The 14,083-nt window shown below is 38.4% G+C and overlaps 1 protein-coding gene across 2 annotated transcripts in view; it reads left to right on the top strand.

Moving 5' to 3' along the window:
- The window catches only part of PTPRO (protein tyrosine phosphatase receptor type O), a 239,788-nt gene that overhangs the window by 177,877 nt on the left and 47,828 nt on the right, over positions 1–14,083 (top strand). For both annotated transcript variants that reach the window (XM_057703324.1, XM_057703323.1), the window contains exons 13-14: positions 9,821–9,960; positions 12,355–12,487. In XM_057703324.1, the coding sequence (XP_057559307.1) occupies positions 9,821–9,960; positions 12,355–12,487 (273 nt within the window). The remainder of the gene's footprint in view (positions 1–9,820; positions 9,961–12,354; positions 12,488–14,083) is intronic.

Here is a 14,083-nt window from a genome sequence, read left to right as displayed (position 1 = left end):
TCCTCTTTCTCTCTCTTTCTCTCTTTCTCTCTCTCTCACACACACACATCAAATTTCAGCAGATTACAAATAATTATATCTATTAATATTCTGATGATATGTAATTTCTGACTTTATAAAAGCCCAGCCATTACAAGGTACTGCCCTTCCTGGTCTCACTGTCAGCTGAGAAAACTTGTTTAATTGTTGAAGTCACTGAGTTCACAATTTTGGAAATAGTTATTGGAATGTATGCAGTTCTCATTTTCAGTAAGAAGCGAGTTAAGTGTTGTGAGTCATGGCAAACTGAAGTCTAAAGTACCTCGCCCTAGCCACCCATCCCTTTCCTTGAATCCTCTCCCAGTAAGTGACTAACTCGTTATTCCCCTTACCCTCCACCAAAACAAATAGACAAAAATGGGTTCAGTAAGAAGAGGAGCAAATTTGTGTCAATGTAGCACAGAGAGAGGAAAGGAAGATGAAGGAATGAATGGATTGAAGACAGGGAGGACATGAGAAAGGAAAAAAAGTGTGCATACTCTCTCTCTCTCTCTCTCTATATATATATATATATATATATACACCCTCTCTATATATACACATATATACATACACTTCATGCAGCTATCCTATGAAATTGGGATAATTGTACACGTGTAGTGGCTAGCACAAAATTTACCCAGTAGAACATATATGTACCACCAGTCAATTAGGAAGAAGCTAATAGAATAACTAGGGTACTATACTTTTTAAAAATTAATTTATCCTATCAGTCAACAAATCTTTATTTAACATTTATTATGTACGACCCACTAACCTGAGTGCTGAGGATACAGAAACCAACAAAGCTGACAAAAATTTCTACCCTCGTTCTAGTGGGGAAAATGAGAAAAACGTAAATATAAGGATGTCAAATGGCGATGAGTGCTTTGGAGAAAAATGAAGCAGGAAGGGTTCTAGCAGGCAAGTGGGGATGCAGTTTCTGTAGGGGTGGAGATACAGTAAGCGTCACTGTGAAGGTGCTATTTCAGCCAAATCCCTAGGGAGCTGCGAGAGGAAGCCAAGCAGGTAGCTGGGAGGAGAGTCTGTAGGCAGAAGGAACCACAGCCACAAAGTTCAAGCAGCAGCAGAGCGCCTAGAAAGTTCAAGGAAAAGTCGGGAAGGCAGTGTGGCTGACGTGGAATGAGGACGAAGAGGAGTAACTCAGAAGGCAGAAAGGTAGCAAGGGAGCAAATTGTGCAGGGTTTAAGCAGAGGGAGATGATGCTCCCCTGGATGGTTCGAGCAGAGGGGTCACATGACCTGATCAACTGCAGGGGTCACTTGGGTGAGACCAGGCTGTTCAAGGGTAAAAGCAGGAGCCCAGTTAGATAAGATGATCATTCATCCCAGTTGCCTCAGATACCAGTTTACATCTGTTATGGATCTGCTTTAGCAATCTCTTTTCTCCCCAAAAGGATTCCAGTTGGACACTTACAGTTGATAACTTACATGATCACCCCTCCTCCTTAGGGTTAGGAGGCTATCGCATCTATCCAGATACAAGATTAGACTTGCTTGGACCAAGGTGATGAAAAGTGATCAGATTCAAAATTTATTTTGGAGGTGGGGCTGAGAGAATCTACTGATAGATTTAGGTGTTGTCTGTGAGTGAATGAAAGAGGTCTAGGGAGATGACAAGTTCTGGGGCCCAAGAAATTGGAAAGACAAAGGTACAATCTATTGAATTGGTGAAGATTACGGAGAGGCAGTTTTGAGGGGAAAGATCAGAAGTTTAGGTTGGGATGTGTCAACATTTGAAGGTGCCTATTAAACATTAAAGAACAGTTACTGAGTAGACAGGGGAAGGCACTTGGGTTCTGCAGAGACTTCAGCACTGAAAATATAAATATAAGGGTAGACCGGGAACAGACGTGATGAGGTTATCAGGGAAAGAGTAAAGAAAAAGAATGGATTGGTGATGACTTAGGGGGCTGGGATAGGGAGAGTGGGAAGGAGTCACGGGATGGAGGAGATATGGGAATATATGCATAAATACAGCTGATTCACTTTGTTGTACAGCAAAAACTGGCACAACAGTGTAAAGCAATTATACTCCAGTAAAGAGCTTAAAAAATATGTTAAACCTTCTTAACAAAAGAAAAAAGAAAAAAGAATGCTACCCAAGAGCTAAGCCCTATGCACTCCAAATTTTAAAAGTAGAAGTGTTGAGGGAAAACTAGCAAAGGAGCCTGAGTTACACGAGGAATGAGAATTGATCACTGATCTTAGCAACCCAGAAGTCATTGGTGATTTGCGACGAAGACATTTGGGTGGAGTGGTGAGTGAGGGAAAAAACATATAATGAAAGCAGAAAAACTGAAGATGGCTGGAATTAAACTTTTGAGGAGGTAAATTATTATAAAGAGGTGAGAAAATGGACAGTAGCTGAGGATAAAAGGATCCAAGTTTGTATTTTGTTTTTGTTTTGTTTCTCTTGCCTTTAAGTGGGTAGAAACAGCTTGATCATTGAGCTAATCAGAATGATTCAACAAGAGCAGGGGAAATGGATGATGCAGGATGGTTAGAGTAAGATTTGTTGGAGTGATGTCCTTAATCGGGCCAAAGGAGATTGGACCTCGGGTATCAGTGGAGGGGGTGGCCTTTGGGTGGGTGACTCTGTAGTAAGACAATGAATGACAGAGTCTATGGGCATTAAGGAGGTGTATGAGTAGGTGAGATTGATGATGGAAGCTTGTGAAAGTTTTCACCTATTGGCCTCTTATAAACACATGCAATTTCCTTAGGTTTGGAGAGGATCGTAGTGGCTGTGCTACTCTTGTACACTCCTGAGGGCCAGCAGCCCCATGCAAGCATATTTTTCTGGGCTAGGCTGCCAGGCAGGTCACTGTTCCACGGCTCCATTCCTGCCCTCAATATATGTCATCCTCATTTCTCATTGCAGTGGTTTTCTGAGTGTCACTGCAATTTACCAGCTGCCCACAGCCATGCCACACGGTTTCAGCACTTCCCTAAAAGCACTTCTGCCCATTGTAAAGTGACTTGTAAGTTTTGCTTGTTTCCCTTCAATATAGTAAAAGAACCTGGATGCTGGACTAATAGGGCAAAGATTGTAATGTCTGGCACTGGTTTAAATGCACAAGCAAGTGCCCACTCTGGAAAGGTTGATCTTCTGGGCAAAGGAAATTTCTAGAAGACCTCATCATCCCCAGTTATAGGGAAATGAATGGAAAATGCCCCAGTGTTTAGGGAGTAAGCCGGGTACAGGAAGGGAATCCTTAACTAGGGGTACTTGCCTTCACAGTCAAATTGCATCACCTTAGAAAGATGACTCAGGCGCTCTGAATTTCAGCTGCTTGCCTCTTCTACAAAATGAGAGTCTGGACAAAATGATCTTCCAGTTTTAGGATTTAGTTCATAACTGAGTTCAGAGTAAAGGCAACAAGCAGATGTTACAGTAAGAGTAGCGACCTTTTTCTAGGGACCATGCAATATATAATTCCTAACTAATAAAAACACCAAGCAAAGACACATATTCCTGGAACCAACAAAGGAGGAAGTCAGATATTTTGTTTTAAAATAAATAAATTTAAAAGAGAGATTTTTCTGAAAAATGCTACTAATCTTTAGAAATTACTTGAGCTGGTAATACTATAAACTTACCCAATATGAAAAGGGCCTAATTATAATTTAATGCCAAATATTTGCCTGAATTTTTTTATATTCCCCAATGTTATTTTAAGTGTTCTAATTACTATTAAGTGTACACAGAAAAAAGAATCTCCCAAAGTCAGTAAGAGAATAGGCCTAATGAACTTCAGATCTAACAAAGGTGTCTGTTGTTTAATATACATTTTCCTCTTAATTTCACAGCATATCAATCTTAACTCACCCTTAGGGTTTTTTGTTGGTTTTTTTTTTTTTTCTTTTCAAATAGTACTCTCTTCTGCAGATGTTGTTTTTGACCAAGTTGAATGTAATTTATATGGCTTACACTGCTTAAGTCACAGATGTTTTCTTTGGCCAAGTTGAATATAAGTTCTGTGGCTTACCCTGTTTAAGGTAGAACAGCTTGAATTGAGGAAAATAAAAATTGATTTAAAAGACTTACAATAATACAAATGTTAAAGACCAGCTTTTGTGTATGAAGAGGATACTAGCAAATTGCTGTCAATCAGGCTTGAGGACTGAAAATAGATTTTGCCATGTCAATCATTTTTTACAATGTTTTTCTGTTGAATTCTTATTATCAATGTCATATGTTTGTAAAACAACTCACCAAGTTTAAAGGTATAAAATACCAACAGAATAAAACCAGTTGGCTTTTATGGATATAATCTTAGCCTCATCAACATAATTCTATTGCCAGCTATACTAATGGGTCACATTAAAATAAGAAAGAATGTAATAACTGTCAGAGAAAGATGGATTTTAGGCAATAAACACATTCTGTTGCGCTCCAAGGCTGAATATTACACCTGACTCCCTTTGGAATTCCCAAGCAAAGGAAGAGCTTTGTTGCCAGAGCAGAGAATGAGAATCAAATACTCACTCATACTTCACCCAAGGTCACCTTCATCCCTGGGGATCCCCAGCAGTAGCATGAGCCTCTCAAAATGCATCCTAAATTAAATGGTAAAGATAACGCTAAAGCTTTCCTTTCAGCCCATGTTCTGTGCACAGTACTTGATTTTTTTTTATAAAATTAGGTTGGATTCCCAACTCAAATAGGAGTGGCATTGAGAGGAGAGAGAAGAGAAGGAAAGAGAGGGCCAAATAGTTGAATATAACACCTGCAATATTTGGAGTATTTAAAAGCAAACAACCCTGTATCTATACCTCATTTTGTAAAAATAGTATGTCTATCTCTTTTTCCCATATCCATAGGTTCTCGTTTCAAATATCATGGATTCTGAAATTATTTTAAATAAAAGGATATCTGACATTATGGAGAAGGGGAATTTTGAAGAAATTTAAAATGTCATTTAGAGAGATAGAAAATAATAACCAGAAGCTGTTCTGTAACTAATATGTACATACTATATCACATAAATTGTTTTGTATACATTAAATGAAGGCTCATTTACTCTTCATAACATTAACAAAGTCTTCATATCTCTCCCCTTTATGAACTAGACCGAATTTGATATTTTGAGCTGTAAGAGATTATATTGGTTTGTTGGGGCTGCCAAAACAAAATACCACAGACCATGTGCCTTAAACAACAGAATTGTATTTCCTCACAGTTCTGGAGGCTGAAAATCCAAGATCAAGGTGTTGGCAGGTTTGGTTTTTTCTGAGGCCTCTCTCCTTGGCTTGCAGATGGCCGTCTTTCAGCTGTGTCCTCAGGTGGTCCTTTCCCTGTACTATTCATCCTTGATGTCTCTCTGTATGCCCAATGTCCTCTCCTTACAAGGACACTAGCCAGATTGGATTAGGGACCTCCCAAATAGCTTCATTTTAACATACTCACCTCTTGGAAGGCCTTATTTCCAATCATAGTCACATTTTGAGGTGCTTGTGTTTAGGGCTTCAACATCTGAATTTGGGGCAACAGAATTCAGGCCATAATAGAGACACAGACCACTCAAGAGGCAGTTGTGGTTCATTGTATTCCCCATTATATAAAATTGCCTAAACAATATTAAGTCATTACCCACTTTTAGTCTTGTTTCTAAGAATGCAGAACATGAACTTCTAAGTCATCCTAGGCTATGGGGTGGAGCTGACCTTGCCTTCTCATGAGAAGAGATAGACAGCAGAAGGGGGACCCTCTGACCAGTTTCTGCCAAGAATTTCCAGACTTCTTTAACAAACAGGAAGTGATGTTCTAACCCAATACTGTACAATTCAAATACAGTGAGAGCCACATATGTAATTTTAAATTTTCTAGTAGCCACATTACAAAACAGTAAAAAGAAATAGGTGAAGTTGTGTTTAATATACTTTATTTAACCAAGTAAATCCAAAGGAGTATCATTTCAATGTGTAATCAATGTAAAGATTTATTAATGAGATATTTTTATTCTTTCTTCATCCTGAAGTCTTTGAAACCTAGTCTGTATTTTAATCTTGCAGAACCTCTCACCTTTGACTAGCCACATTTCAAGTGTTTGGTAGCCACAGGTGGCTACTGTGTTGCACAGTACAATTCTAATATTTTAATACATTCCCTGGGGCAAGTGTTGTCTTCAGTAGTGAAATTTAATTATAAACCCCTCCCAATCCAATTACACCTCCACTCAGGAAATATTGTGATAACGTTCTTTTCTTTGGAATAGCAGGGTGGAATCTCTCCCTAATATATCTAGGAAAATCGATCTATCACAAAGATCATAAGTCTTCAAGCAGGTGACCTGCAGAACTGAAATGTATTATGTCTTTCAGAAAAGGATGCAAAGACAATGGGTAGAATGATCTTGGAATAATCTATTGCTTCATATACCACCTGAGGGGGAAAATACTGTTACGTGGCTGTTAGAGGTCACAGATCCTTCGAAGACTTTCCTCAGCATCTGCTTATCACCTAGGTTCACATTCTCAGCCAGCTCAAAAGAAACCCCTACTTTAGTTTCTAAATCACATTTCTTGGGCCACTGAGAATACTTCTCATTCACAACAGTCTTCATCCCTGCCACTGAGAGCTGATAACTTTTTACAAATATAATCACTATATAAAGGCAGAGAATATCAAAATTCAATGCCCATGTGTCTGGTCTACCTGATGCTTGAATCCTAACACCTCTGGTTACTGAACCTGGACTTACATTTTAAATCTATCAATAGGTGAGATTTATTGAGTCCCTACATGTGGGTAGTTCAACAACAAAAAATGACAACAAAATAATTTACAATACATGGCCACCGTTCTTAAGGAATCTAGTACGACCCAGTGGAATCAGGACTTCACTCACACAGATGGCACAGGAAATAATTTAAGGGCAATAGAAGGTCAGAGAAGGGACAGAGCATTAGGAGACAGTCATTAGATAAGGCTTCAAAGAGAAGGCAAGATTTTTCTTTAAGATGATCAGAAGAGACGAAAGAGTACATCAAGGAATATGTGAGTCGAAAAAGAGTGATACCTGTGTGATGGTCACCCAGAGGACTGGCTTTACGGGGGCAGTATATCTGTGCAGGAGAGATGGTGGTGTTGGGTAGCATGTGGCCAATGTACGTAGGATCTTTAACAATTGGCATATTTGGATTTGACACAATAGATACTGATCACAATAGATCATTGCACAGGTAGGATCTAACAGGAACAAAGTGGCATTTGAAGACAATTTCAACCATCATTGACAAAACGAAGAAAGAATCAAGTAAGAAGCAGGGAAAAAGGAGTAAGGGGATGTTGTCATGATTGTTAAGTGTGACGGCAAAAGCCTGGATGCGTAATATAATAAAAGGAATAAATAAAAGGAAGAGATGAAAGGAAGTATTAAAAGATAGTGCGATCTGAGACTGAGAAGCAAGAGGAGAGCCTTAAAATTGGCTTAGACAATTGAAAGAATGCTGCTGCTCAGGACAGAATCAGGGGTGGGTGGAAAGCAGCAGTGATTTGTGGAAAGGCAGGGACTCCACGTTCCATTTTAACTTTACGGAGTTTGGGATTAATAGTGAGATACTTGAGTAAGTACAGATGATAGGTGATGTGAAATCAGTATGTAAAAAGTCAGATCCAGAGATTAGAATCTGGGCAATGTTCATATCAGAGAGCTAAACTGACTTTCTCTACCCATCAGGAAAAAATCTATAGACATCTATAGACATCCCAGGGATTCTAAGCATAGCCCAAGAAACTCACTCTGAGGAGCAATTCCCTAGTGTATATCTTTTAACGAGTCACAGCCCAGGCTCAGCCTAACACATCATCCATCTCTGCCTCAAATAACCTCACACTTGCTTCCAGCAATCCAAGTTCTACAGGAGTCAGAATCACTGGGGGACTCAGTCTCTGACTCATAAGCCTATTAACAGTGACGATTATGAAGGATGTAAGAAGTGGAAGTAAACCTCTGTGTTTCATAAACAGTCTTTATCAGAGGGGAAGTGAGGCGGTACAATGTCTAGAGGAGTAAACAATTCATTGCCAATGAGAAAGGGTCCTGACATCTATTGTGAGTTACACTTGCCCAAGACCAACTCATTTTTTCCCTCCTTCAACTCTTCTGCCCACCTTTGTCAGATTGCCTGTGGAAAGGAAACTGCTTGTTTTTCAGTTGAACACAAATTTAGGTTATCGCACTAGATCACATCAAGAGTGATTCTGACAAATTTCTTGGTTCTGGACCTGATGATGATATTCCAGAAAGAAGGTCCAGACCTTCCCCTACAAAGACATATCACTTGTCGAAAGAGTGAAGTGGCCTCTAGGGATTTTTTGCTAAACACCAGGAGCAGCAGAACAGACTTGGGAGGGTGAGGCAGACAATGAAAAGAAATCCAGGAAACAAGCAAACAGTGTGGATAGTTGTCTGTCAGGCACATGCTGATGGGCGGAATATGCTGTTATGTGAACCTGACGGCAAGATGTTTGTCCAACAAGCAATGCCAAGGGGATCTGACACGCATAAGAGGGACCCTGGCTTAAGAACTTGGATTCAGGCTCAGCGCTTTGTGTATTGGAGGAACTTGAGGGAAAGGCAATGCCCGGACTTCCCTGGTGGTGCAGTGATTAAGAATCTGCCTGCCGATGCAGGGGACATGGTTAGATCCCTGGACCGGGAAGATCCCACATGCCTCCGGAGCAACTAAGCCCTTGCGCCACAACCACTGAAGCCTGAGCACCTACAGCCCATGCTCCGCAACAAGAAAAGCCATCACAATGAGAAGCCCGCGCACTGCAAGGAAGAGTAGCCCCCGCTCTCCCAACTAGAGAAAGCCCTCGTGCAGCAACAAAGACCCAACGCTGCCAAAAATAAACAGATTTATATTAAAAAAAAATCTAGCCATTGAGTTCCTAATTTCAACAATTATATTTTTAAATTAAAGAAAAAAGAAAAAAAAGAAAGGCAATGTAAAGGACAGGGGCGCAGGGAAGGGACCAGGAGAGATTCAGAAATAGGGGACCAAGACAGCAGATGACTTCCTAGAACTGGGGACAGACTGGCATGTGGTATCAAGCCAAGAAGTCCAATGACTCAGTTACTGGGAAGGTGTATGAAAGGGCACAGACAGAATGGTTTACTTAACTAATGGATTAATTTATTGATCCAGATTAAGTGTCTAAAAGAATAAGATAAAGAAATCAGTCCTCTTACATTTTATCAACCTTCCGGTCCTCTTTCATCAATCTGTTTCTTTGAAAAATTGTATTCTCTTTAGCTTTACCCCTGTTAATTTTGATTAAATTTTCAAGAAGCCATTCCTGTGACTAAATTATTCCAAAGAGTCTCCAGAGAAAGGAAGGCAGGTGTTTGGCTCAGCACCAGACTGAATCTCTCCCAAAGAAGGGAGCACACCACTTTCATTTTTCTGTCTTTTCAGTACAGATTTTTGTTTCTTATGCAGAAAGTTCTGTATCATATGGGCAGTGCTAACTCCAGTGTAGATGACACAAAAACTATTAATAGATTACTTCTATAATAAAGCTGAAGTAGAAAACAGAAGTGTTCCGAAAAGAGAAGTATAAAATGAAAGGGGATAAAAAGGCAAAATATTCTGCCTTCCAAGTTAGATGAATGTCTTTGTGAAAGAACATATTTCAAAAGCAATATACAATCTTTATGGTGCTCTTTACCTATGTTTGGATTTTTTTGCCTATTTTATCCAGCCAATTAGTAAAGGAAGAAAGAATATGTTAGAGTAAATTAATTTTTTAAAAACTTATCTTTGCTCAGAACCAGCTCCTCCAAAATCACTCTTTGCAGTGAATAAAACCCAGACCTCGGTGACTTTGCTGTGGGTGGAAGAGGGAGTAGCTGATTTCTTCGAAGTTTTCTGTCAACAAGTTGGCTCCAGTCAGGAAACAAAATTCCAGGTACCGTACATTTGGATTTTCCTTTTCTGAGTTAATTTTGATTAAGACTCATTATCCAAACAAAATGAAAATCTTCTTTTTCTTTGAATGATATAAAATGAAAACTTTTTATGTGCACTTTTGTGTTTCAGTGATAGAAATTTGAAATTATTCTTAGAACAAGCCCAAAATATGTTATAACCAACTTGCCAAATCACAAAGTTTATTTCCATCTTTGTATTTGTCTTTTGTCCCCAGTTCTTAGCCACTGTGGCTCATACTGAGGTTAAATCAAGGCATTTTCCTATTGGCCATTAAATTGATGGGCGGGACAAAGACACTGCCATATAAAATATAATTTAACAGACATGAACTAAATGCCACTCATGAGAAAGGCATTGTATGGGACACAAATGGTAGAATCAATACTTGCCTTCAAAAAATTGTTTTCATTTAATTGTGGATATTTCACTAGAGTAGTAATAATTAAAGTATACGTGTCAGAAGAGAGATCCTTACTAGCAAGAGAATTTAAGAGAAGTTAGTAAGGAGGACAATTTTGTTTTGGAAAATGAAGGCTGAGAGAGGTGATTATCAAAGCTTTAGAATCACAAATAGTACATACGATGAATACTGAGTCTTTCACCAAGTTAAAGTGAATGGAAGGAGAGCGATGGACCTGGAGGGTAACAAAACCACTAGAAAAAGCTATTTGACAGCCAGACATGGAAGGAAAAGGGCAAATGTGGGAGGGATGTCACAAAATACAGTGCAAAGACTAATACTATGAACATGAATAATTGATGCTTTTTAAATAATGCAGCTCGAGAGAGTGAAAAGAAAAAAGGATTTCTGAGAGTATGCATCTTTTCATCCTGAGTGTTAAGATAATTTGCTTTGATTTCTTTTCCCTTTTGATAGTCTGTTCTACAAGTGTATCTCTTTCTGATCTGTACTGAACAGCTGAATTCTTTTTCTGTCCTAAGAATCATTTTGGAAAAGAGCTACTCTCCCAGTAGTGAATTTTCTTCTGGGCAACTACAGTAACGTCTGCCTTTAAGAAAACAATGATGAGGCAGCTACTTACTACAGCTGAGTCCTGTTAGCAAAAATCTTTCCTTAGGATCATTCTTTTAAAGGATAGTGAAAGAGATGGGAGTGGGAAATCCGTGCTGATGGCTCTCACCTCTTTAGGCAGAGGTGTTTCAGGTCCTTGTTTTGAAAAAGAGTATTACGCTGACTTATCTTTTTATATGGTACAGTTGTACTTGTCAGTGGTCTGGTCATTGGCCTACCATATTAACAACTTCTGCTCAAGAATAAGTTAATATTAAATGTTTTGGAGAAGAGAAAGTCTTTATGCCTTTGGTGGACGCTATTTAAAAGCCAAGAATGCAGACAAAGTGGGTAGTGCTCCTAATATGCAAAGATCTACCACGAATAAGAAAGATGCAAATCAACAACCCAAAACAATATTTCATAGAAAATAAACACAAAAGGTTCTTAAACATAGAAAGAGATGGTCAAGCTCACTCATGGTGAAAGAAATGCAAAATAAAACTACAATGAGGTACAACTTCCACTAACAAGATTGGAAAAGCTCAAAGAGTTTGCAAATTTGTTGTGTAGAAACAAATGTAAGGAAACAGGCATTGTCACACACTGATGGTAGGTGGGTCCCTTGGAAAATGTCTGTGGAAGATAATTTGTCAATAGCTTTCAAAATGAAAAATATATAACTTTTTGACCTAGTAATTCAATTTCTAAGAATATGAATGTTAGTATAAGTATGTATATTTATACATATATACACATACACACACATATACACACAGGTTTTGTGTGTGAATGCATATGTGTATATATACATACATATATACAGTAAATGAATGTGTCTACATATATATATGTTCCCATAATTATGAAGTTATATTCACTGCTGCATTACTTATAATAGCAAAAAATCAGAGACTGTTTAAACGTTTATTAATAGGGGACTGGTTAAATATAGTATGTTCTTTCAATGGATTTCTATGCAGCCCTTAAAATGAAACAGCTTTATCTGTGCTGATATAGAAAGAGTGCCAAAATATTCTGACAACCAAAATACAAAATAAGCAGAAGGATGAGTAAACTATGTTTTCACTTACATTTTTATCTATATTCTTATATGCTTATACATCCATAAAATACAGAAGGAAAGAAAAAAAACTACCTGACAACAACAGCTGCTTCCATGGAAGAGAATTGGGTAGATGAGACATACAAGAAGAAGGAAACATTTTTCACTGCTTCCTCTTTCCTTTTTTAAATTTTTTACTCTGTGCACGTGTTACCTACTCAACTATGAAAATAATTTAAAAACCAAAATAAATGAAGATAACATAACATTTATCTTGTTTTCTGCATCTCCAGGAACCAATTTCTGTTTCTTCTCATGTCGTGACCATCTCCAGCCTCCTTCCTGCCACTGCTTACAACTGTAGTGTCACCAGCTTTAGCCATGACAGCCCCAGTGTCCCTACGTTCATAGCGGTCTCGACAATGGGTAATTACAGGCATTGCTGGAATCTGGTGTCTTTGGAAATTATATCTTTCCAGATTTTCCTTAAGTTTTCTTTTTAAATATATAACATAATCCATATTTTTAAAATAAAACTCACGTTTCATTGAAAAAATTCCAAGCTTTGAGTTCAGGGAGACTTTAATTCCAATCCCAAACAGCACGTATTAGTTACGTGATTTAGGGAAAGATATTTACTTTCTCTGAACCTTTGTTTTTTCCTCTGTAAAACTGGAATAATAATATGTACCCTGTTGAGTTTTTTTGAGGCTTAGAAACAAAGTACCTAAAGCCCTAGTACATGCTGTCTTTTTGTTATCATCAACTTCATCCTCCCCATCATCCTCTTCAGTGGTACCCACAGTACCCTAATCGACTCAGGCCCATCTATTCTAGCTTTGACCTTTAGCTGTCACTGATCAAATGATGGCAAACGTAAATTACTGGGTCAAAGAAGAAATATTTCCAATCAAACAGAAAGTATAATTGGGGAAAATTAGAAATTAATGAGAAGTCCAGAGTAATGCTGTTTCCTTATTCTTTTTCTGAGTTACATTATTTGTTTTACTCGCCTGCCTGAGTCTAATTCTGTAATCTGAGATCTTCACTGAAGCTCCCTGTGATAAAACCACTCTTACCATTACATTATCCCTTACTGGGTTCATTTTCATTTATGTCACATTAATATGTTTTGCCACTATATCCAGTGGCCACCAGAACAGACTTTTTTTTTTTTTAATTTCCTGTTTTTAGTTTTTGCTTTTTCAGAGGAGAGGGCAAAAATGGACCTGAAAAGCATATTAATGGTCTCTCATTTTGGCATCCTTTTACATTTTCTAAAAATACTTTAATGTTCATGATTCCTTGTCATCTGTACAGCAATCCAGTGAAACAGGGGACATTATTAAACATATTTGCAAGTGAGAAAAATGAGGCCAGGAGAGACTGGTAAAATAGCTTCCCCAAGGTGCAGGTAGCAGTCAAGCGAAATTGAACAATCTCTTCTGACCATGAGTCTAATGTTCTTTCTGTTCAAGTACTTCGACCCATAAAATGGAGCCGAGCTGGCCCAAATGGAAAGCGGAAAATACCAAAAGCTTTAGAGATTGTGCAGGCCAGCCAGTTCTGTGACTTTGTGACCAAGGCAGAGGATGGCATCTCCTCTTTTCCTCTGGTCCACTTTTAAGAGTTTTATAAAAATATTTATATGCATTCCCACCTTTAACATCCTGGTCTTCCAGATAGTGTGTGAAGTAGGCAATGTGTAAGTGCCACAGAAGATGGATCAGAGAAGACCTGGTATATGAGACCTTGCTCTTAGGGACCCTACAACTTATTAATAGGTTTAATCTCCTGAGTTGTACAGATGGAAAAACCTCTAAACATATGGTTACAGATCATCAGAATGCCTGCTGCTAGCGATGTGTTAAGTGCTGCAGCAGATGGTAGCTTGCTAATGCCTTTTTCATATACATTATTAGTTGTGAGGGAAATATACAGTTGTGCTTTCTGACTTTAAAGTCATGGGCATAAAATAAAAGCCTGCCCCTCTCTAAGCTTTGGAAAATGTTAAACAAGGAT

This window comes from Hippopotamus amphibius, chromosome 12, assembly GCF_030028045.1.
Source record: "Hippopotamus amphibius kiboko isolate mHipAmp2 chromosome 12, mHipAmp2.hap2, whole genome shotgun sequence".
NCBI lineage: Eukaryota > Metazoa > Chordata > Mammalia > Artiodactyla > Hippopotamidae > Hippopotamus > Hippopotamus amphibius.
This window is presented reverse-complemented; position numbering and strand designations above follow the sequence as displayed.